The sequence below is a fragment of the Gymnodraco acuticeps genome, unplaced genomic scaffold (assembly GCF_902827175.1).
Source record: "Gymnodraco acuticeps unplaced genomic scaffold, fGymAcu1.1, whole genome shotgun sequence".
In the NCBI taxonomy this organism is placed as follows: domain Eukaryota; kingdom Metazoa; phylum Chordata; class Actinopteri; order Perciformes; family Bathydraconidae; genus Gymnodraco; species Gymnodraco acuticeps.
This window is the reverse complement of record NW_022991603.1, coordinates 360126-387023: the sequence shown is the minus strand read 5'-3', so window position 1 is coordinate 387023 and position 26898 is coordinate 360126. Positions and strand designations below refer to the sequence as shown.

The window sequence follows — 26898 nt, the reverse complement described above, 5'->3', positions numbered from 1 at the left end:
GTACTTTATTCAAAATACCAACCATTTTATTTTAAATGAATGAGATAATATTTCATGTCTTATTTCCGAATGCAGTTTTTTTCTTGAAGGAAAAAATGAATAAATGATATGAGTTAACTCTAACTCAAAACAGAAAACAATTCTTGAAGGAAAATAAATTATGAACTAAAAATTAAATAAATAAATGATAGAAAAAAGAGAAAAAATTAAATTAAATTAATTTGAATGAAACTGTAACCCAAAATTCATCCAAAAATAAATAAAACAAAACATTCCTTTTAGTTGCCATATATCCGGAAGCAGTGTTTTATTTACAATTAGGATTTTTTTTAAATAATAGACAATACAAATTAAATTATATATAATAAATTATCAATAAAAAACAGGCTAAATATGTTTTAAACAAATGAATCCATTCCAATACACGTATAGTAGACATTCTCTTATTAACATTGACAGACATAAGATAGACTTCTTCCTATCATTTTGAAGAATTGTCTAAAGCCTTAGATCCCGGTCAGGGGACTCTGGCTGACTGACTGGCCGTCGGGGAATCTTTTAGCATTTCCAGTCACGGCAAGGTCACACACTCTCAGACTCCCGCTTACATTACATTACATTCAGCTGACGCTTTTATCCAAAGCGACTTACAATAAGTACATTCGACCAGGAAGACACAACCTTACTTACTATGCGCTCCCTTAGGCTGTTAACTAACCAATGACCTTTTGCAACACACTGTAGCGTCTTCATATTCAGCAGCGGGGTTGATCCCCCCGTGCATTGATTAAAATATACGTATGCGTCTATGATGTACGCAACAGAAAAGAAATCTGACACAAGGGAGCTCATTACTATAAATAATCTTAATGAATGGGAAGGGAAACTCTTCCACAGTGACAGAAGCATAAATAGAAATAATGAAGTCACAGTGGGGTTAAGGCTGTTTATGTGGATAAGGACCGACCCTGCTCCTCTGGACCTGAACATCTTCTGCACCCTGAGGCTTTTATTCAGGGACCTTAATGTCTCCCCAGTTGACACGCACACAGGATGTTCTGATGCAAGTTTTTCCAAAGAGGAAAAAAACAAACGTCATAGCTCAGGACCGTCTCAGTGGTATTCTTGTAGTGGTATTGCTATTGAATACTAATGACTCATACTGACGTATTCGAGTGTTACTAGCTAATGAATTGGTTTGAAAACTGCAGTGCAGCCTTAATCAGAGTTTGTTTGGTTCGTTAGACTTTCCACACATTCAGCTGGGAGTTGGGAGGACAGACGGGGTTAATGATGATAACAAAAACATAAGGAAAGGGAAAGTTTAACAAGCTGGATACTAAAGTTATTCCATACCCCAAACATCTAACCTGAGTTTGCAAATGTGTCTTTCATAAACGCACATTTACTCCCAAAGTAGAAACGGTTGTGGTTATTTATCTTGAGATATATTTTCATGTTTGCTCTTCCTGTCATTGCTTTTCACACTGGTTTAAATTGGGTGAGGCTTCATTAGAAGGTGATGTCATGTGTTTATGAAGCAGCGTGGTGTGAATACTTCACCTCAGTCAAAGTACATATTAAACACACATTAGTGATGAAGGTAAGCCACGCTTTAAATACAAAATAATTACGAAGCGTGTTTTTAATCTGAAATGTGTGTTTGCCTTCTCTTGACTGTTGCTCATCTTGTTTTGAATATGCAGAACTTCTTAGCACATGAAGGCATATTTTGACAGCTTTTAGTTTACTGCAGAATAGCAATGCGGTACGATCAAATAGTCTTACTTTACCGCAGTGTTTTCTTACACAAAAGCCTGAAAATAAAAAGGTCATGGTAAGTAGCATGCTTTCATCCGCCAGGTTGCCAATGAAACACTGATGGCTCCATTAGATGTTTTCGGGTTGAAAGCATTTGGAAAATGTTATAAGGAAAACATATTGTCAATATGCTTCTTGGGTTATTTTCAAGGCCAATGTGTTTCTCACATTGTCTTCTCTCTTAACGCTGTTCTTGCTGAAGTAAAACATTTGATTTGACCGAATGTATAAAGCCCAAGCGCCATTCGTTAATCCGTCCTGTGCAGACCTGAAATACTGTGCATGTGTAAATAAGCCTGGCGTGTTAAGATTCAGACACCTCGGTAATGGCTCAAAAAGGGAAAGTGGTGGCATAAATCACAATAACAGCCTGAACACTCACACTGTTACCTTGATTACCAAGAAGCAGCATCCTGGTGCATTTAATGATGCTTGAGCTTTGCCGCAGTCTGAAAGCATCGGACGGTCATTCGTGTAGCTGGTAATTGTATCTCTGCTGTTGCGGAAAGTTGAGATATTGGCCTTGTCTGTCTGTGTTGAACTGTCCACAATAGCCTGGGGCTACAATGTCAATGATCTATCTTTTTGGTTCTTTATAGTAGGGGTGCTTATTGATCTGATATGTCACCTGCGTAGAATCAGTTATGGCGAATCTGGTAATCAGTCATTTGAGAGGAAAGGTGATTTGTCTCTCACTCACGCTCTCTGTTTCTCTGTTAATGTCCCCTGGCTTTGTCTGGTGCAGGCTGAATAGACGAGGGCTGGAATAGAAAAAGAAGAATGACATCCCCCAATTGTATTCAGAGGTTTTTGTTTTTAGCTCTGCAGGGAGAAAACACAATACGAGAGCCCTTATTGCCCCTGGCTGCCTCAGTGGTGATTCTTCCTCCTCCTCACAGAGACTCATTTAAACAGATATTCTCATATTTCCACACCACGCCACGATTCTTATCCCTTTACATCAACTAGTATGTTCAAGGATAGGAAGAAGACGTTGCCCTTGGGTTCGCCCCGTCAGCACTTTGTTGTTTTCCGTGCCATTCAAGGATTTATAGTTTCATTGTGCTTCTATTTCGAGTATCTCGAAATGCAGACTGTTGTGAGTGGACATATTACTATTCACTGCTGGATCTGAGGTAATTTCCTTGTTTCTCAGTGGATAACCACGCTCTTTGTTCCTCTATGGCCCTGCAGAGATTTGTGGGGAATGTGAACTCGGAGGCTGTTGTGCAGAACAAGCTGTCCCACCCAGTGAGGACGCGTTTCCTGCGCTTCATCCCCCTCCAATGGAACCCCAGCGGCTGGATGGGCCTCAGAGTGGAGGCGTACGGCTGCTCCTACAGTGAGTAACACACACACACACACTAAAGTTAACACAACACTCTGAAAGCTCTCCGTCCTCACATCAAATCTCTACCTAGAACAATTTCTCATTTATACATTTGGCGCGGCAGCCTCACTCTCTTGATGGAGAGTAATGAGGACTATTTTCTCTTCACTTGGCTTTAACGTGCCATTTCATACTCCAGACAGCGGTAAAATGGCTTATCAAATTTCCTGACAGTGTGAAACATATATGCACAGGGATGTCTTCTCGTCCAACACTTTCAGCATAATACTTTAAGTTAAGTGTCAGGAGCTAAAGACCAATGTTGGAACATGTAGAGTCTCTAGGGCTCCATGTTTGAATTTTCAATTAACATCGGCATCCTTAACAGTGGAAGGGAATATCATTTCGAACATGCAGAGACACAATATTTTATGAAGCTATAAAGACTTTATTTATCATACAACAAACTTAAAAGCCTCCTGACAGGCCTTTGCTAGTGTAGATAGCAGACAGCCGGATTTATGTTATTGCTTTGTTCACCCTGTAGCAGCTATAAAACAAGTGATGAGAAGAGATTTGCATGATGCTGCAGAATACAGCATGATTTGCTAAAACTACTAACAAAAACACAAAGTGGAGACAGACCGTGTACAAATATACTCAATGCAGCTAAGGTCATTACATTGCTGTTGATAATATTAATGCTGTTGATGCAGTCTGTGAGGCTTACACTCACATCCATTAATACCAACATAATTGTGTTTGCTTGTTTATTTTTTGAAAAATAAATCTTAATTATCAGCTTGAGTCGTTATTATTATTATAATAATAAAACCTTTTATTTAGATAGCACCTTTCAAACACAAAATGCTGCTCATAGTGATCAACAAACGAAAAACAAACACAACTATGGAAGCCCTAAGAGGCAAGGTTGGGGTAAAGATGTGTGAAGTGAAATGCTCTGAGGTAATATTACTTAGGTTTACTAATATTTGACTAATATTTGTCCACCAAATATTTGACTAATATTTGTCCACAAAAAAAAATGATATTCCCAACTCCTTTTAGGACTTTTATACAACCATTTTTCAATTTCTGGAAGATTTCACAACCTAAATACCTACTTTTCTATAGATTAACATGATTGTATTCCTCAGTCATATCACTGAGTACAGTATGTGCTCTCTCTGCCGTGAGAAAGCAAAGTGTCCCACGCATTGGCCACAGTAAAAATGACAAAAGAAGTAATGAAGTGTAACACACACTGGGCAGCTCTCAGCACCAGATGTGCTTCACAGACGGAAGAAGTAATCAAGAAACGCTATCTGGGGTGTGCCACTCCTGGGAACATATGTGGAGATTGCTGCTTTTCTGGAGCATCAGTGCGTTCGGATGCAAGCCAAGACACAGCCGGTTAAAGTGTGCATGAAAGAGTGCTCTGGCCTTAATGCCTGGCTTAATTTCTTCAGTTAATTATCTTAAGATGATGAATTCTCGAAAGAACACAATTCAATTACTATCTTGCAAGATGTAATCATAAAATAGTACATTCAAATAATTCCATACTTGCACTTGTAATGAGATGCTAAAGCAAACTGGACCTCTGTGACCGCACAGCGCGAGATAAAGAGACGCACATTGGTATTTCCTGAGCAATTCTCAATAAAATACATCTAATGGGGATTCACCTCTCCCACGCATTGTGAGGCAGCAATAACTATAAATGAGCAGGTGAATTAATGCGCTGTGAAACACCGTCAGAATATTCCACAGTTATCACTCAGTTATATGGTACCCAGCCACAGCAGCAAAGTGTGTTAATGTTGGGCTAACAGGTATAAAACTGCCTCGTGAACTCAGTGTTTCTCCATTGGATCATTTTTGGGGATTAATGTGTCCGCTTACACTGAAAAAAAACAAATGAATAACAATATAACTGATGTATGACTAAGTTATAGAAAGTACTTTTCCGCCAAGAAGTCTGAGAAAGGTTATATTGCCAGCTCATTCTGCTGCATTACAGAGCGTCTCTATGAGGCAGGATTAAATAGAGGTGACACTGACAATGCTACTCATCTCAAATCTATTCTTCAGGACTCCTGGAAATCAATTCAACATCAATGATTAGAGTGAAACAAGGAAAGTGTAATCGAGATGTATTGACCGAACCTTTTGATAGAGAGGTTTGGCTACTGTTATATTTTATTTTCTAACTCAGATTGCTGCTGTATAACAGATAATATAACTGACTTTATTCACATTATGCTTCCACTGCTCCGGGGCCTCTACGTTGCCTTATTATTGGTTGATTAGAGCGTCATTGCTACTTAGCATAGCGTTGCCAGCTTAATCAACCGTTTTACTTGGCAAATAAACAGTTTTAAGCTTTTGAATGAACTTTTTCAGGCAATAAACTAACCATTTACATTACCAATATATGTGATGAGATGTTATCCAAATAACGCATATTTGGGAATTAACAGCAATGTTCACGGCTATGAGGAGCTTCTGGCTGCATGAGAGCGTCCGGTCTGAAAAAAATGACATGACAACAATGTGTTATAATCACTCTCACTGCACGAACGGTGGTCACAGGTCCACAATGCAACTTTAACCCTAGCCTAGGGTATAAAATACTAATACCAATATAGATTATGAGAGCCACACATTTATTGATAGCTAGCTAGATAGCGAACATTTGCTTGCTAGCTTAATAGATTGGCAGCTAACATTTTTTAAATTACTCTCACTACTATAACGATAGAAATAGGTCCACACTGTAAGTTTAACCATAGGGTATTAGATACATCTGATTTAAATTATTAGAGCCACACATTTGGCGATAGCTTTAGCTAACATATGCCACCTAGCTTACTAGATTGGCAGCTAACATAAGCTAGACAACTTGTTAGAAAGTCTGATGGATGTAAGGATGATTAGTTTGATACATAATAAAGAAATGGTCGACAGAAACCAGCAGTGACAAATGTGTAGCTATTTTGACTCCACTGTGGAAAGACTGAGCCTTCTCTTTCTGCTACTTAAACACATTTCTAATTGTTTGGCTGTTGATGCTGGCAATGGTGAATTGATTATTGCGGTGTCAAAAAATAAATTGAATTTATTACATATTATTGCAGCCAGTGGTAATGTTATGCCTTAAATTAAACCGCGTGTCACTAGGGGCAGGGGAATCGATCCCCAAAGAGACGTTCCTACTGACACTAAATCTTATTTTGACAATAGGATCGATACCGAAATAAATGAATCCATCTCATTTTAGATTATGTTATGAACACAATGTTCTTAATTGTCTTGCCTCCTTAGTGACACAGTACAAATCTACCTTTAGAAATTGTCTTCTGTTTTAACATGCGTGTGATTAGGTTATTAACAGTTGATAGTAAAATGAAATAGCTGCAAATTATTCTGAAAATTAATTAGACTATTATGATGCATTCAGGTCATAAATCGATGCAGAATAAATTGTGAGAGCAATTTTCCAAAGCCGTGACACCACAGTTACATCATTTGTAAAATATAGTGCAATTGTTTACGAATATAGAGCATTTTACTTATAATTCCTTAAAAGTAACAATAATAATAATAATAATAATAATACACTTTATTTGTATAGCACTTTTCATGCAAACGTGCTTTACAGAAAAAACAACAACAATATTAAAATAATATTAAAATTAATACAGAACAAGATAAAACATCAACAGTAATCCTAATTCAATTAGAATATGCTCCAATTCAAACACTGAGTAAGTGCATTGAACAAATCAATGACTGGATGTGTCAGAACTTTCTCCAATTAAACAAAGATAAAACTGAGGTAATGTTTTTGGAGCCAAGGCAGAACGTATAAAAGTTAGCGCTGAGCTTCAGTCTGCAATGTTCAAAACAACAGATAAAGCCAGACATCTAGGTGTAGTCATGGACTCTGACCTGAGTTTCAACAGTCACATTAAAACAGTTACTAAATCAGCCTACTATCACCTAAAGAATATATCTAGGATTAAAAGACTAATGTCACAGCAGGATTTGGAAAAACTTGTCCATGCTTTTATCTTCAGTAGACTGGACTACTGCAATGGTGTCTTCACAGGTCTCACTAAAACATCTATTAGGAAGCTGCAGCTAATTCAGAACGCCGCTGCTCGAGTTCTCACTAACACTAAGAAAGTGGATCACATCACTCCTGTTCTGAAGTCTTTACACTGGCTTCCTGTGTGTCAAAGAATAGATTTCAAAATACTGCTGCTGGTTTATAAAGCACTGAATGGTTTAGGCCCAAAATACATTTCTGACCTCCTGCTAAATTATGAACCATCCAGATCTCTCAGGTCTTCAGGGACTGGTCAGCTTTCTGTCCCCAGAGTCAGAACTAAACATGGTAAAGCAGCGTTCAGTTATTATGCTCCAAATATCTGGAACAAACTCCCAGAAACCTGCAGGTCCGCTGCAACTCTGACTACTTTTAAATCCAGGCTGAAGACTTTTCTTTGTGTCGCTGCTTTTAATTGAACATTTCATATCTTAGACTGCACTGTAACTTTTATCCATGTATTTTTTTCTTTTAATGTTTATTTTATTATCTTTTCTTTTTAATGACTGATTTTAAATGCCATTTTCTGAATGTCTTTCATTTTTTGTAAACCACTTTGAATTGCCTTGTGTTGAAAAGTGCTATATAAATAAACTTGCCTTGCCTTGCCTAGAAATAAAAATATGTTAAAATTAAACAATTTAAAAAATGTAAAATAAAAGCAAAACATGGACAATGATACTAGCGAGAGTTGAAAGTTAACCCAAATTAAAAGCCATATTACAAATATTTTTTGCTTTTAAACATTTCAAGGTGGAAAACTGACCCAATAGTTTTTTTTCTGATTCCATTACAGAATCATATGTTGCCGACTTCGACGGCAGAAGCTCCTTGCTGTATCGGTTTAACCAGAAGTCCATGTCCACGGTGAAGGACGTGATCTCTCTGCGCTTCAAGAGCAATCAGGCCGAGGGGGTTTTACTGCACGGAGAGGGGCAGAGAGGAGATTACATCACCCTGGAGCTGCACCGAGGAAGATTGGACCTCTACCTCAACTTAGGTAACCGAGCTTTGCTAACCTCTCTCTCGGAAAGAAATGTCCTACTTCCACAAGAGTTTAGTCACAGTCACGATTGAGAGTTGCACCCCGTAATGACGAGAGGGTTTTCACAACATACTAAAGACCAATATGCTTATTGTTTTTTGTTCACACTGAAATTAAAACAAGGATGGTAAGAATGAAATTAGTGGTATCAATCAATTAAAAGAAGTATTCACAGTAATCACAAGAATGTTTCATCAAAAAAATAAATGTGTATTGATTATTGGGAAGGGGTAAAACAAATGCATGTGGTGTTGTCAAAAATAAATGCATGACAAACTGAAAGAGAATACTTGAGGGATTGTAGCCTTTGAAGACCATTTACATGCACCAAAACCTACACTACAGGAAAGGAAACAACCCCAATAGCATAAGCTTCCATAAATATATTTTAGTTAGATTGATGTATGTATATCCATTGAATATCATCAATAAAAGAGGGGACATTAAGTGCATTTAAAATGTCTAAAGCAGCAAAATAGCACAAAACAGTTCTTGATCATCGGAATGGTAATGAATTATTTATGGTTTACAGCAGGGGTCCCCAAACTTTTTCCTGTGAGGGCCACATAACTTTTCCCTTCTCTGATGGGGGCCGGGTCAGTTTGTAACAGAAAAAGTGTGACGATCGCATGGGTGTCTAAACGTAAACATTTATTGTTTTCTAGAAAGCCACACATAACCAAATATTAATAACCCTTTCCGGGATCTTCACAGAAATAAAGTCAGGAAATAAATAATAACACTATTAATGAAATAAATAACACTATTTATGAAATAAATAATAACACTATTAATGAAATAAATAACACTATTTATGAAATAAATAATAACCAAATAACCCTCTCTGGGTTCTTCACAGAAAAAAAGTCCATTGAAAATTACTGTAACTTTCTGTTGTGCCGTGCACAATCTTAACAGGTAAAAGTTTAGCTTAGTTGTCAGAGCAGAATCTCTCAAAATAAACGTGGATTTACGTAAAAAAAACTATTTTTTCGGGGTTCGGGTGTTTTGTTTGATTTTAAACAAACAAAGTCTTGGCTTTCAGAATATGACACTTTATTTCCAATTTATTTATTTCTCACTCGCAATCTGCTCTTCCGCAGCGCCGCCCCCCCCCCCTCACTCCGCTGAAATTATGAATGTAAGAGTATAGTAATCATAGATAACACTGCAGGGTCCGTTACAGTTTGTTTTCATCTGATTTCAATTAAACAAAGTCTTGGCTTTCAGAATATTAAACTTGTTTCGGCAAATTCAGAAGATAAATACACCTTTGAAGCTTCGGCATAATTACAAGCGGAGAACGGCAGGCATAACAACAGCCGGTGTTTCTCGTGAGTGTTTTCCCCGGGAAACAAACACAATACACACAAACGCAAAATTACACAAGCACACACACTCACACACACACGTATGCACACACACTCGCGAGCTTCCCCTCCAAACGAAAATATCTTCCCTCTGTAGTATTTTGATCATTTGCTCCGCTAATAATCAATCAGATCGATGGATTCCAGAGAAGAGACAACTTTGAAGGCCTTTTTCTCAAAATGATGACTCGGTGACAGTCATTATATAATGTGACATATTTCGCTTAATATTTGAAGTACAAAAACAATCCTGATATCATTAGAAAGCTAGGAATATCCTCTTTCCAACAGTGTATACAACTCAAAAGGTGTCTTCGGGTCAATGCGACTGATTTCGATAGAGCAGGTCACAACATTTTGACAGGGGCTAGTCTAGGATTCGCGTGGCCAGACTGAAAAAAAAAAAAAAGAAAAAAAAAAAAATCATAATGCGTCTCTGGTATTGTTCAGGGGGCCGGGCCAAATGTGGAGGCGGGCCGTACCCGGCCCGCGGGCCTTAGTTTGGGGACCACTGGTTTACAGTGTAATGTATTTTCTAAATAACCAGTAAAACATGACATGCCTTCCAACAAACCAATGTAATGCTTTCTGTTCCAGTATACAGCAGAATACTAATTAGAAATCATGTCTAGAAATCCCAATTCTTTATATATTTGTCACAGCGAGGAAATGTACAATGTAACGGCAAAGGGAAAGCCCAGACAAAAGGCACAAATAAGATAAGTAGAGCAGTGCAGTCACATATTACATAAAGAGGCGTAAATAAAAGAAAATCAAATAATCATCTTTGTGTATACAGTAGAAAGGAAATAATGGTCCATGCCTTCCTTATACCGATGTAATGCTTTCTGTTCCAGTATTTATCAGAATTAGAAATCATACCTAGGATCAGGGGCGCAGGTGGGGTTTTGAAATGGGGGGGGACGAAACTGAGATAAATTACTTTCACGATATTTACTTACTATTTGTTTTACAATCATAAGTAACATTAACCGTAAGCTCAAATATGAACTGTTTCAAGATCAAATCAAATACAATGTAAGTATGTACATGGATTAACAAATGAATTGGTATTTACCTTAAGAAGGATCATTTATTAAGGCGTTTGAGGAAATAACAATTTAGAGGAATAACAATTAACAATAAGTAATCTATATATTACACATACTGTATATATCAGGGTTCGTACGGTCATTAAAAACCTGAAAAAGTCATGGAAATTCAAAATGCAAATTCCAGGCCTTGGAAAAGTTATGGAAAACAATATTGATCCCAAAGTTTTGGAAAAGTCATGGAAATATAACTAAAGTTGCATCAAATATAATTGATATTTTATCTAATCACCGAAACAGTAATACTATAATGATAATAAATACTGTATCATATAGTAATGAAATGTAAAATGGCAACTGTGGCAGTATTTAGCTGGTGAGAGATGTTTACAATCACACCCTCTAGTCTACAGGAGCTATTATTTGATATAAGGCTGCCAAGATGCCAGGGAAGTGCAGTTTCAACAATGTATGGCTTCTAAATGATAAGTACCAATTGTGGTTATCAAAAGACATTGACCCAAGACGTGCTAAATGCAAACTGTGTTGTAAAATATTTGATATTTCGAATATGGGCGAGGCAGCGCATGCTAGCCACATGTCATTTTTTTTGGTCATGGAAAATGAGGTAAAGGTCATGGAGAAGTCATGGGAAAAGTCATTGAAAATCATTGGTGAAACAATTTATGAACCCTGATATATATTTATATTACAACGATCATGTGAACAAATATATATATTGAAAAAAACGATAACAAAACAAATCAAAATATATATTTTTTATATTCTTTTTTTTTATTTAAATGGGGGGGGGAGCGGATCAGTGTCCCTATGAAATTGTGGGGGACGTATCCCCCCCGTCCCCCCCACTATCTGCGCCCCTGCCTATGATCCCTATTTGTCGCAGCAGGGACATAATGTTACAGCAAAAGGCAAAGATAAGAGTCAGTGCTGTTGCATATTCAATATCAAAATCAAATAATCATCTAAGTGTATAGAAAGGAAATAAAGGTGCCTGTTAATTTCCTTTTTACACCTGAGCTCTGGCTTTCTGCCCTCACGTATTTACAGGTGCACTGTGGAAGATGTAAAGCTGCTCACTGCTTTCCTGCCGCTTTCTTTGTGTTTGTGCAGACGACAGCAGGCTGAGGTTCAGCAGCGGGCGTGTTGCAGTCACTGTGGGCAGTCTGCTGGATGATCAGCAGTGGCACTCTGTTCACATAGAGCGCTTCAACAAGCAGGTTAACCTCACAGTGGACTCCCACACACAGCACTTCCAAACCAAAGGAGAAGGACACTCTCTGGAGGTGGACTACGAGGTGAGTCAATGGGATGTTTAAATTACACAACAGCGGCTTTGTAAAAGTGAATATATATATAGGCAAGGCAAGGCAAGTTTATTTATATAGCACCTTTCAACACAAGGCAATTCAAAGTGCTTTACAAAAAACGAAAGACATTAAGAAAATGGCATTTAAAAGCAGTCATTAAAAAGAAATATATATACAGATATATATCTGAAGTCAACCAGTGAGGGCCTGACAACTCTATCATTAATATCATTGTAATGAGCCTTGGAGTGTTGTAGTAAACAGCATCTATTATGTTGACGGCAAGCCCTTGGAAGAGGCATTTTGATTTTAATTATGAATGAAAGTAAACAAAGAAACAGAAAAGGAGCAGAGACGTTTTTTGTTGTTGTCTCAAAGGACAGACCTTTGCACTGCATGTAAAGCAGGGAGAAGCAGTTCCTTTTTAACGCTATAGGGCAAACATTCCATAATAAACTTTCAACAAATTGGAATTCAAGTGGTACCCGAGGTACAGGTAAAACAGAATTTGAAAATACAGCTTTCATCCTGCAGCTCTCCCCTCTCTGACCCGAGCTCCTCCCAACAGACGAGCACAGGCATATGCATGGGATTCATACAGCAACCTGTACAAATACTGTCATTAATTTTTAACATAATCCAGATCGTGATTGTGGTCCAGATACATTCATATAGCTGCAATTCTATTAGCCATACCTTCCTCTTTTCTTTCCAAACTGTGAATGGCTCTAAGTCTAAGCAAGCTACAGAAGCAGCAGTGCTTTTCAGAGATGAAAAGGAAAATATTGCTCGCCCCGAGCTACCCCGTATAGCTAGCGTATCCGTGAGGCTTGAGCAGAAAGGTTAAACTATTCGCACCATTTTCTCTCCATCTCGGAAACGATCTGCCGATATTGTCAGACTCCATCCAAAGTCCATCTTTCTTTTTGGGGCTGAATTGCAGTGTAAGCCGTTGTTGACAATGCTTCAATAGTATCAGTCTTTCATCGTCCAAAGAGATATGTGCACACATCTCTATTTGTAGAACAGCAAATAGGAACGCTCTCTTTACATATCCAAAAGAAGCTGCAAAAGTCACATTTTCTCTCAGATTTTTATTTCAATTTTCTTGAAGGTTAAATAGATTTGTTTGTCCAAAGGAACCAGAAATGTACTGCCTACCCTTAGCTTTGACATTGTGTCTTTCCACTTTGAGTGCTGTGTGAACTTTGTTTTTCCATTTTATTCGAGAACATTCTAAAACATATTTCATGAGGTTATTAAATGTGCCCTACTACAGTAATTTAAGGTATGTAGATGTTGACTAAACCCCTCCCTTGGAAAGTGTTAGTCAAATCATAGTTTACCAACTTTAGAGGCATTAAATATGATATTATGTATGTGTCATCCAGTGCATATTTAACAATCTTTAAAGGAGTTATCTTTTACAAATATTGTATTATTATTATATTTATTATTCATAGTTTATTAGGGACAGTTCACACTATTCAACATTTCTGTAAATTCACCAGTTAGCCAAGAGGTATTTTTGATCTGTTGACGCTGAAAAACAAAATGAAAAAAACGTGTAAATACAATCAGTAAAAACACACAACATAAATGCTTATATTATAAGCATCTATATACAGTATATGCTAATAAAAACAATAAAACAAAACATACATATTGCACACCAACTAGACAGCCACAGGTTAAGGCAGTACAGAAAGTCAGAGGATCGTACGGTGCAATAGATTATTTTAGTGTTGACAGAGCTCATTCCTAACTAACCATGCATTGCATCAGCCTGAGATATTTTTTTGAGCAGGTAGCTAAGATTTATTTGCTAGCTCCACAATGTGATTAATCTGCTGCTGTAACAGCCTGCACTTGTCTTGGACGGCTTTCAAAGAGAGGTTTTGGAACCTGGCTGAAGGGATTAGCTTCCATTCAGCAACATGAGCATTAGTGAGGTCCAACACTGATGTTGGGTTGATAAGGTCTGGCTCGCACTCAGCTTGCGTGATCGGCTGTGTGCAGGCCAGCCAAGTTCTTCCACACACAAATCTGAAAAAAACAACTTTAGTTTAAGACACCTTTTTGTGTGCATGGGTGTTTTTTTCCAATTTAAAAAGAAAAAACATATTTCTCAAGCTGCTGTTGCCCTTAAAATTCCCTTTTGTTAGAAACTCAAGAACATATGCCAAACGGTGAACAACAGCCCCAGACCACAATAGGCCAACTGTATGCATATAGACGCTCTGTGTATGTTTGGATCCTGTGAGTGGGTGTTGTTTTCTCACTTGCTGAATCACACCAGTGAGAATATGTCTGCATGTATTTTAAGACTGTGATCATTGAACATACAGTACAGTAAAATACAGATTATGAATTTATATTTGTTTACGTGTTTGTTTTTGGTCAGCTGTGCATCTTGTGCTAAGGGTTCTTCTGTTTTCCTTTCATTAAAGCTGAGTTTTGGAGGCATCCCACTTCCTGGTAAACCTGGCACCTTTCTGAGGAAGAACTTCCTCGGCTGCATGGAAAACCTCTACTACAACGGGATCAATGTCATAGACCTGGCAAAGAGACGCAAGCCGCAGATACACAGCGTGGTGAGTCGCATTGATTTCCAAGGAGTTCAAGGTTGTACCATAGACTGTATATATAAATGGACGTAGGGTCCGTGACGTCACCCATAGGATTCTGCAGTTGCCGTGAAGCCCTTAGTAGGCGGAGTCGGCCACTAACGGCTCGACAGTGACGCCAGAGTTCAACTCCCGCCTTCTCCAGCCTGCTCCAAATAAGGGCAAAGAGGCGGAGCCGAGGCGGGACCTGCTGCCACCGAGCTGGAAGTTCCAGAGCTAGCTGAAGCTACCAAGCTAAGCTAACATGCTCCCCATCTGCACGCTGCCGTCGCATTTTACGTTTCTAAGGTAAGCGGACATGAAACTATTCAGCAAAACTATAAATAATAATCTAAGTTATTGAGCTTTTAGCATAATACTTCAGAATCTTAAAACCCCTTAACGTTTGTATGCAATTGTGCTAAATTCAACACTGGAATCAAGCAAATATTAATATGTTTGCATGACATTAGTTATTTATATTTTGATATCACTTACCTATACGTTTAATACATTTAAGTCAAGCTAAGGTACATGTGATGGTAGCTAGTTAGTGCTCTTACCTGTGAGGCCTCCTCCAAACAGCATAATAACCAGACTATCATTAAAACTAAGTACCAGTTATAGATCCTTGACTTTAGACAAACAATTCAAAAGACAAAATGTATTTAAAGACCAATCTTTATTTGAATGTGCCTCTTAACCTGAGATATTAGTTATACAGTAATAGTATTGACAATCTAAAAAAACTGAGCAACTCAACAGTCAACTTTATGTTTCTTATTGTCTAAAGCATTTATTATTTTCATTTTCCCCCTCTCATATTCAGTGTGGACGGATTGAGACAGCATGGTGTCCAGAGAGCTGCAGAGACTTCAGGGAGAAACCTCCGTGTGATGGACGTCCTGTCTGTTGGTTTGGAGAGGACTGAGGGTCTTTCCTCAGCGAGGAGGACCAGGGCTGATGAAGGAGCCCATGCTGGGCAAAGCTGATACCAACTGCACAGGCCTAGTCGGTCACTTTATTTGACTAAATGTGTTTACTTATACATTTAGGTTTACACCTTTTGTCCATATGTGCTTTTTATTTAAAACATTTGATTAACTTTTGGTTCACATTTCAATAAATTATATTTGTATTTGCACTCCTTTTGTCCATTATTCTTACTGAAAATGTTAGATTACACATTCACATCTGACTGAAGATTGGCCCCATTTATTTGTGACGTTGCAAAACAAGGTACATGTTGTGAAGCTCATAAAGTGAGGCAAATAGAAATAATCAGCTGAAGGAGTGTAGATGTGGAAATAGCTGCATTCGATCAGCTGACTGTTTTTACAATAAAAGTAGTTTCTTAGTGAATGTCCTGTACTGGTCTTAAAATCTCATAACATCAGCTTTTAATGTTCCTCTTGGATGTTCTTCTTGACCCTCAGAGAAGGAGACAATGTCGTGTCTTTCAGGCATGTCCTTTCCTAACAAAAATGACAGGAAACATAAAACATATTATTGCAGAACAAGTGTGTTATTTATGAAAGCGGTGTGTTTGTGTGTTTAGGGGCTGTAGATATAATTATTTTGTAATTGTAATTGCTGTTTTTTTATTTCAACAATAAGCTACAAAGACAATCAGATTATGAATGAACAGTATGAAGTTCATCAACATTGAAATATATGTTATTATCAAAATAATATTTAACTGTTATCAAAACGTAGTGCAGCTGTAGAAGCTTGCTCTGTTGTCTCACTGAAAGAATCACTTTTACCACGTTTTTTACAGACAATATTGAGAGATAAATAGGCGTGTGGTACAGTGGGTTGAGCGTTGGTGTTCGGATCAGGGGAGCACAGGTTCAAACCCCACTGCAGTCAGCATGTCGTTGTGTCCCTGAGACACTTCACCCCAAATTGCTCCTGTGGGGATTGCACAGTATTGAGTATGTAAGTCGCTTTGGATAAAAGCGTCTAACAAGTAACATGTAATGTAAAAATGTAAAAAATAGTAGCAGTTCTCACTATGTGTTAAATATCTTTGCCTTCAATACATTAAATTAGAAAGCTGACAAAGTCATATTGCTTGTTATCATCTAAATGTAACTTTTTGCATGGAAAAAACCCTCAACTTAACTGATGTGTAGGTGATCTAGTATTTAGTATTGTTTAATGGAATGTATATCAGTGTATTCAAGTCAATACTTCATTCATTTAAACCAATATCTTTCTTGATTCTTTGTACAGTATGAAAAAAGAGTCTTTGTACCTGAGCTGAAGTTCACTGCTGTGAGGAGTCCAGTTCTGTCTCTCACTCTCTGGTCCAGCCTGTCTGCATCACCTGGACACCTTAAACAAACAGATATATATGTAAAGTACCATGTGTACAAACAATATAACTGATTCTCTTCTGTTGAACATGTTGGATTGTGTATTGTCCAAGTCAGGGTCCTTTTTATTTTACTGTAACTTTGGAAGTTGTGTTACCAATGCTTACTGTTTATTTGATACCCATTTGGTAATGCAATTAATAAAAACAACAAGGTTTGGGTTCGTTCTTCAGATGACTGACGTTAAGTGTAAGCTCAATAATGAACTCCAGCTCAACCAACCATATTGTAATATCTAAGTAATCATCTTGAAATATGACATTAATAATTGTAATATACACACATCTTATTGTGAGGTTGATTTCACATACACTACTTCGACATTAGCTTGTCTACATACTTGAGCATAGCCAATTTAAATTAACCTTAGATGCATACAGTTCTACCTACATAATAAAATATCTCTAAGTTACAAGGATGTAACCTTATTTTATCAACCTCAAACAGAAGCCGTTTGTTCAACAGTATTATCCCACTTAACACTTGTCTATTTCGTTTTAACCTTTATATATACAGTTTAGATTTTAACTTGGAGGCTACGATTACAATCGTTAGCACCGATGTAGCTACCACTAGCTTACATGCTAACCCTTACCATTCATTACGTAGCTGATTAAAATCATTAACACATAAATAAAGCACTAGAATTTCACTTACCGCAAAACCGCATGCATGCACCGTCTGTTTTAACCGCAGAGCGAGTCACAATAGTCCGATATATAAGCATGAAGAACAAACAACCACGGCCGGCTACAAGTTGTGTTTCCTGGATGAGCTGAGCAGGCAGAGTCCATGTAGCTAGCTTCACGGAGCAGCTAGCAGAGAGACAAGAAGCTAACAGCGGCAGGCACTTGACAGAGCCGTCACTCAATGTGACCACGCCCTAATTTATGCACAAACTTTAAGACCTAATATAAATAAAAGGGTCGCGTTAGAAAACAATTAACTCACAGATCCATAATCATGAAGGTGGAATCTAACTATATCGATAATAAAATGTATGGAGCCAGGGGTAGAAACATGTTTTTTTCTGCTGTAAAGTTGGGCATTTTAACATGGGGGTCTATGGAAATTGCTCCTTTCTGCAGCCATCGCCTATCGGCCAATATATGAACTGCAGTGTGTGGCACTTCCGTATTGGCTTCCCGGCTCTACCCCACAGTTTGCCGCTTGGGTTGTACACATACAGAAATATGTGTAAGATCTCTCTTTTCATAATTTGACTCTGAATAGCTTGGGGTATGTGGGTAGAGACAGACTTAAATACCTATTGTTGACTTCAAATATCTCTTTAAAATGATAAACCCTTAAAGGTGGGGTAGGTAAGTTTCAGAAACCGGCTCGAGTGAAATAAAATTTGAAAGTACACAGCCGAAAAGAATCCGCCCCTTCCTTCAGACTTCCTTACAGAGCACCTCCTCCAACACACATGAACGCGCAATGCACGCCCAATGAGGGCACGAGATACATTTGTGCGTGCACGAGATGGAAGGCTGACAGACAGGGCGGCAATCCGTTTAGCCGGCCCGGCTAAACGGATTGGTTGTGAGGTTGTACTTTTTACAGTATTACGGCTTCCACAGATGATATATTTTTATGGATTTTTTGTCAAAGCACTTAAGATATTCATTGCTATCGGGATGTTAAGAGCATTCCATGGAATATAACAAAAAGTGTATCTCGAGCCGGTTTCTCAAATGTACCTACCCCACCTTTAAGTGAAAGAATATATTTTCAGATGATTGTTAAACCCCAAATGTATTGAGCTATCAATTAATATAACAGCTGGAAAATAAAGGGGATCGATATCATAAACCTGGCAAAAAGACACAAGCCACAGCAGATACACAGTGTGTGGTGAGTTGCATTGATTTCCAAGGAGTTCAAGGTTGTACACAAACAAAATGTGTGAGATCTCCGATTTTAAAGAGCTTGAGTTATTTTTATAGAGACATACATATATAAATAAATATGAATAATACAAGTTTCTAAAAATCTGACTTAACACTCAAGTCAAATGGTATCTTTGTTTTATTTTTAAACCCCAATAAATGCACTTAGCTAGCAATACATCTGCAATTATTAAGTATCGCTTTCTATATTTGTTATAATGACCTTGTTTTTAAATGACCCAAAGGTATGTTTTGTATTTCTTTTGACCAATATCTTTTTACAAGCAACTTAAATGTCAATATAACTGTGATAAGATAATATCAGGCGATTGTTGACCTACTGTATTGTCCCGCTCTATTTCTCAAAAGATAAAGGCGCTTTGTACCATGTCGGGAAATATCTTCAGCTTCCCCTGTAAATCCAGGTTGAGTCCGTCCTTGAGCTCAGTTTACAACTTGTGTTTCTCTCACAGGAACACAATTACTGCATTAAGAGCACAGACATGTGAGAAATCACTTTTCCATTCGAAAGGCCTCGTACACGTCAGAGAATCTCTACTAGGGATGGAAACTGATTTAATGACATTTAAGGACGAGTGTAATAGTTGGCAAGTGTTTGGAGCTATAGCACAAACTGGAGTCTCTGCTAAGACTGATGACCGGAGATTAAATGATGACAGCTGTCTGACGTAAATAAATGTGGGTTGAATGTACATTCATAAACGTCTCCTGTATGGCAGGTGTATATACGAGTTTATGTTCCATTAACTCAAGAGTTCATCTCTCCTTGAGCAGTGATTGATATATTTATAGTGTATGATTTAACTGCATTTATGATTAAATAAAGAGTTATAACTTTAAGCTGTACGAATAAAAGTTAAACATGTCCTTTGTTTAGATTATTACAGAAGGGTCAACTTTGTAATACTGATTAGATTTTATGTTGCATGTTTAATCTTTTATTCTAACACATTTTATATAAACTGCAATACATTAAAGGTGGGGTAGGTAATTCACTTCAGAAACACGTTTTGTTATATTCCATGGAATGCTCTTAACATCCCGATAGCAATGAATAAATGAAATGCTTTGACAATAAATACATAACAAAATGTCATCTCTGGGCACAAATGTATCTCGTGCCCTCATTGGTCATGTGCGCGTTCGTGTGTTGGAGGAGGGGCTCTGTGAGGAAGTGGCAGATTTTTTCCGGCTGTGTATTTTCAAATTCTAGCGCACTCAAGCTGGTTTCTCCAAAATTACCTACCCCACCTTTAAATTAACATTGGACAAAAATAAAGTAACACATGAAATAAGACGCTCTGCTTAATTGTAGCATTAAAAAAAACATACTAACCAGTGTGCCAATAATGTGAGGTCCTCTGAGCTAAATGCTAACATCAGCATGCTAACATGCTCACAGTGCTAATGCTAACAAGCTGATGTTTCACAGGTATAATGTGAACCATATGAGGCATTTTTGTTCAGCGTATTAGTATGCTAACAATTGAAAATTGGCATTGAACTCAAATCACCTCTGAGGGTCATGAATGTAATTAATTATGCAGGAATCTTTCCATAAAGACTTTAATATGGCACTGGAGCAAAAGTAAGGACAATTGATTAAAGTAATTAAGTGTACCAAATGTGACTGCAATCCATACAATAATTAATTGTGATAATTGACTCAAAGCAAGAGATATTCACTTCATGTTGCTGCTAGAGGAAGAGTCAGAGGAAGTCTTTCTGATATATTTGTTATACAGGGACATTAGTTGACTTCAATCCATCCAATAGCTATAGAGAAGTTTTTGTCTAGAATAAAATGGCTCTGATGATTTTGGCTACATTTGATTAGTCTGATTTTATTCTGGTCAGAAATTGTAAGGGTAGAAAAGCATTAAGAAACAATCATGACATCCATTGTGAGAATAACTACTACTGTATATCATTAACTCAAGTGTGTGAATGGATTCATTTGAAGAGTCCATCCCCCCTCACAAATCAGACAGGTCGGCCGGAGATCCACACGCCACATCTCGTCTGAGACACCCCTCTGCCTTTAAAGTCTGATTGCTGCGTTAAAAAGCCTTTACTGACAACAGAAGCAGTGAGGCTGTCATGATGAAAGCTGTAATGGAATTTCAATGGGACTATCTCCCTCAGGTTGATGGGAGGGAATCGGATTGAGAGTAAAAGAGCTGTGATTGCTGTGTGCTGCCCTGCAGGCACCGGGACTAATAGGACTCTGACCTTAGCAGACATGTCTGAATCCACCTAACACGACCTCTGCACCACACACAATTACACTGAAAACTGTGACCTTAAAGGCTTTTTATCTTGGATGATTTAACATATTGCTTTTGGAGGAAATAAATGTCATGAATTAATCTTGGATCTATGCGTTTCCACAATTTCTACTTCAATTAAATTAAATTCAAAGGTTGTTATTGTCATACTTTGGAGTTTAGACAACCTTTGCACCACATGGACTATAGCAGGGGATATTAATCTTTATTAAATACTTTAAAGTGCAAAATGACAAGAAAATGGTTTCTAATTACTTTAAACGCTTTTATTGGATTTCAACATTTTGGTGGCACAGGTTTAGAAGATTGATAAAACTCTTCTTTCTGGATGGTAAATATAAAGCTATAATTACACGTAATTGATTTGCTGCACCACAAAGGAGACAAAGCAAGTCGTGTGGCCTTCTACTCTTCCTGTAAATTATGGATGTGATGTTGCTGACAGCTGAGGGAGACTTTGAGTGTCTGATCGTGGACACATCTCCAACACAGCTATCATTAATGTAACACTTATCTATAGAAAACCAGGGTCAGTGTGATTTATTCTATGGTTCCAATTTAGTTCCAGACTTTTTCAACTAATTTATTTCTCATAAACTCGTATCGTTGTTTTATTTTATATTAATTAGTGCTTATACCAATATAATCTATCCCTAGGGGACCCCAATTAAAAACACCTAAATGCAGCCTATCAAGTTTGATTGATAAAATAGAATAGATTGATAAATTGTTTGGTAAATGTCGTTTCGGGAAGTCTTATTTTGAACGAGACGGACGCAGATGCAAAAGACATATTTCCTTATGTGTTCTGTTTACTTTTGTTTACATAATAGGCAAATTAAAGAAATAACAGTACCAAAAAACGAATGTCTAAAAACTATTTTTGCCTATGTTAGTTTGTGATGTTTAATTCTGTAATTAAATGCCAATTCAAATCTAACCAGCAATTTTCCAATGGAGAGAAAATTAGAATCAAGGTAACAGAGCAGACTTGTCAATGTCATGGTTATCATAAATTGACTTTCATTCCGTCTTAGGCCATATTTTACCCAATTTTCTTTAGAACATGGTTGTATATAACTACTTTTTTTTTACTAGACGGAAAGATTGTATTCATCAGCGGCTGGATCTTAATTTTTCATAGGGAATAAGCTGAGCAAACTAAGCCTTAAGGCAGTAGCTCACCTTAAAACTGCTGATTTTAAAAGTAAACGTTTCTTCATTCAGTGTTTTTACCAGCTTTACTCACCGAGTCCATTTTTATTGGAAAGGTGGAGACCTCTGCAGATAATTTGACTTCCTGTTGTAATATCATAGACATTGAAAAATAAAGTAATCCTTATAAGGAGATCAAGAGTGCAATTTAAAAACTACCACCCACTATTGATTGATTGGGTGCCCTAGCTTGCAAGACATGCCAGTAAGTAAGTTTAACGTTAATGTTAAAAATATTTTTGGGTTTATGTTTGTCCTCATGATGCATTGACAACATAATGTTTATTTTAGAGCAAATGGTATTTTCCCATAATGCTGGTTTCCTACATTAGTTTGTTGTAGTGGTCCACTGTCAGTAGTCCTTGTCTGTTAAATGTGTTTTGTAGGAAGCGGGTTATGCACTGGGTGTCACTTTATGATTAATTATGTCTTGAGAAAGGTCTTTTCACCTCAACGTCAACTCCAATAAATCAATGCAGAGGTGAAAAGGGTGTGTGGAAATTCCCATATTTCCTTTGATGTTCAAATAGAGCCAGCAGCCGGTTAGCTTAGCTTATCATACAGAGGGAACGAGTGGAAACAGCTAGCCTTGGTTTAAAATCCACATACCTTTTAACACTATGCTAACACATTATATGTTGTCTGTGACATAATATATATATATATATATATATAGATATATATCTATATATATAACAGATGAGACACATGAAATTGTACGGAGCCCTGGAGGGTTCATAGAGAGAAAAATAAATAAAACGTGCCCACGTTTTACTTTCTCGTGCGCACGCTTTAGTAACTCGTGCGCACGAGTTACTAAAGCGTGCGCACGAGTTACTAAAGCGTGCGCACGAGTTACTAAAGCGTGCGCACGAGTTACTAAAGCGTGCGCACGAGTTAATAAAGTGTGGCCTCGTTTTATTTAAATTGAGGGATTCCTGTCCGTGACTCACAGTATCTGCTGCCCACAGCTGTTTTATAGAAGGAAAACCTCCTTCACTTTATGAAATCTCAGCGGCACCAGTGGCCTGTACTACGAAGCAGGATTGGCTATTTACACTATTCATTCATGAAGTATGACGCTGCGCTGTCAGCACGCGTCTCCATGTTTGTGATTGGTCAAATGTTGCTAACCCCGTCCCTTTCACCTGAGCGCGCTCTCAGCCGGACAGAGAAACCCTGGTTGATTTACTGAGTTGATAACCAGCTTCGTAGGACCGCTTATCGACATCGCGTTTGTTAGGGTCAGTTAAGCCGGGTAAATTGAACATATTCAGGTCCAGGGTCTGTTGAACTGGCTTCGTCGTACAGGGCACTGGAGGCAGTAACGTGTAACTCAGCAGAATCTGAGAAGAGCAGCACCAGCTGCAAAGAGCTGTGCCTTTTACTGTTTACTTCACTGCGTTTCCCTTCATTAGAACCGCTGAATAGAGATCGAGGCTGCTACGCTTAACCACACACACCTATACACACATCGAACTACCAGAGTATTCCCCCTCGCTTTATGAAGGAGATGTCCTGTCACCGGGGCGCATGATGTGTGTGTGTGTGTGTGTGTGTGTGTGTGTGTGTGTGTGTGTGTGTGTGTGTGTGTGTGTGTGTGTGTGTGTGTGTGTGTGTGTGTGCGTGCTCAGCTCCGCTCTGTGTGCGTGTTCGTGTGTATCCGACACCACCGGCATTTGTTTTCAAATGACCACGAACAGCACACGCACACACACACAAAATGAGGCCACGATTTAGTAACTCGTGCGCACGCTTTAGTAACTCGTGCGCACGAGTTACTAAAGCGTGCGCACGAGTTACTAAAGCGTGCGGCGCATGAGTTACTAAAGCGTGCGCACGAGAAAGTAAAACGTGGCCACGTTTTATTTATTTTTCTCTCTATGAACCCTCCAGGGCTCCGTAAAATTGATAACAATATTCCCATATAATACTATAGGCAAGAAACAGATAAGCATAGTTCCCAAAATGTCAAACTATTCATTCAACCATCATGTTTACCGTACAATATTATATTCTGCCAGCTGTGTTGAATCATTTTCATTTGAAATATTTTAACTGAAGGAGTATAAATTGCTGCCGATGATAAACTTAAAAAAATGACGACGAATAATTAAGTTTATCTTGTTGAAGGTTACATTTGAATATTTTGGCTTTGGGTTTCAACTTATGATTGCTCATGATTCTTTAACCATCTGTTCCCTTTTAGTGCATATCAACAATATGTTATATCCATATGTCACAATGAGCTTTCCCGTGAGACCAAATCACCCGAACATGCAGTTGAAGATTTGTGTTAATGTCTGCCCTTGGCTTTTTTTTGTTGTCCTCCAGGGCAACGTGACCTTCTCGTGTTCGCAGCCCCAGCTGGTGGCCTGCACCTTCCTGAGCTCCAGCAGCAGCTTCCTGTCACTCCCGTCAGCGGCGTCTGCCAGCGGAGGTTTTTCCGTCCGCTTCCAGTTCAGGACGTGGAACCCGGACGGGCTGCTGCTCTCGGTGCAGCTGAACCCCGAGCCCCACAGGCTGGAGCTGCAGATCAGCAACAGCCGGCTGCTGCTGACCCTCCACAGCCCGGGAAGACCCAAATCACAGGTCTCCGCTGGTGAGAGCACAGGCCACACACACACACAGAAACACTACAATAACAGTGCTTGTAAGAACTTAAAGGTCCCCTATTATAGTGTTTTTCATCAATATATTATAGGTCTCAGATATATACAAAACATGTATCGGAAGTGTTTGGCTCCAAACACCAAACAGATCATTGCAGCATCCCATAATCCCCTCTGTTTCAGCCCTGTTTCAAAAGTGCTGATTCTCTGTCTGTTACTTTAGATGAAAATAAGGAGCCCCTCCCCACGCCCCTCTGAGAGATATTTGGTTAAAAAGAACTAGGGCTGTCAGTCGATTAAAATAGTTAATCGCGATTAATCGCAAATTAATCACACATTTTTTATCTGTTCTAAATGTACCTTAGAGGAATATTTTTCAAGTTTTTAATACTCTTATCAACATATGAGTGGACAAATATGCTTTATGCAAATGTTTATTATCATTTGAACAATGACAAATATTCTCATGAATATTAAACACAACAACCTCTGAACATTACAAATATTCGCCTCAATTCAACCTGGAACCTCTCTCATACAAGAACACAATACAAAGTGTGTGTGTGTGTGTGTGTGTGTGTGTGTGTGTGTGCGTGTGTGTGTGTGTGTGTGTGTGTGTGTGTGTGTGTGTGTGTGTGTGTGTGTGTGTGTGTGTGTGTGTGTGTGTGTGTGTGTGCGTGTGTGCGTGCGTTCGTGCGTGCGTTCGTGCGTGCGTGCGTTCGTTCGAGCTATGTGCAACTCAAGGCATATGCTCGAACGGGAGCTGCCTGGACGCTGCGATCATGTTGCGCGCACTATCCGTGCTGAGTGTGCTGACTTCTCGTACAATGTCCCACTGTCTGGCTTCCTGCATAAAGTCAAGTGCTCGGCGCAGTTGTCGGCGGGACACATGGTGATGTATAGAAGACGTGAAAAAGTGGATTTTGTATAGGTACCCTTTAATTTACACTCACAAACATCAAAATATCATATCTACATAATATTTCCTTTCCAATGGAGTTGTTGGTTTTTGAAGGAATAGTTTACGACACGATCTCCAAAATGTGCTTTTAAATATTAAAGGGTGAACTTTTGGCAGTAGTATGAGACAATCACAGTAATTGTTTGGCTTGAAGATGCCCTCTGGATCTTTTTCTACTTTTGATCTAGGAGCTTGGTTTTTATAATTGGGTCTATTTTGTTAGTGTTGCTCATCAGCAGGGTTTCACACTATACTCGTGGGAACAGCTGGCTCAAACACCCACATGTCACACCCAAAAGTGTCAAAAAAGGCTTGGTAGAAGAAAAACCACAGACTTGTAAAAATATTGATGTAAACATTAATGCACGGAGCACTCATCACATTTCGTAAAGCTCTAGGATATACACTTTATGTTTTACTACCACTGAGTGTAAACACAACCTTTTGTTTGTTCAGAAGAAATCTCCACAGGGTCTTTTTGAAGTGAAGCTCTGACTTTGTGTTCTGCCTTAATTAAAAAACCTTGTGAGGAATACACAGAGTACAAATCGAATGAATGTTGAGCCAGTTTTCATGTCTTATATTATGCATCATACATGTTTAAACCTCTGGACCCGTCTGAAACTCTACCTTTTAGATGTATTCCTTTCATCTCTACGGTACACATCACTGTATTTTGTATGAAAGGGTTGGGTGGCCTTCTCCTCAAGAGACACGTGATACTACCTGGTATCTTTTCTTCTAAATAACCCTTACTGGAAGATTAGCATAACACCTTCCAGAATTGCTTCGTCACTGAGATGGTTTTTATCAGACACACTCTCACGCTCCACTGACTGGCTCCTGCTCCCGGAAAAAA

At 38.3% G+C, this 26898-nt stretch overlaps 1 protein-coding gene across 1 annotated transcript in view; it reads left to right on the top strand.

The window, feature by feature from the left end:
* The window catches only part of cntnap5a (contactin associated protein family member 5a), a 107453-nt gene that overhangs the window by 26759 nt on the left and 53796 nt on the right, over positions 1–26898 (top strand). Inside the window, exons 4-8 of the mRNA XM_034198009.1 lie at positions 3016–3163; positions 8062–8265; positions 11867–12051; positions 14514–14657; positions 24801–25068. Of these exons, the coding sequence (XP_034053900.1) occupies positions 3016–3163; positions 8062–8265; positions 11867–12051; positions 14514–14657; positions 24801–25068 (949 nt within the window). The remainder of the gene's footprint in view (positions 1–3015; positions 3164–8061; positions 8266–11866; positions 12052–14513; positions 14658–24800; positions 25069–26898) is intronic.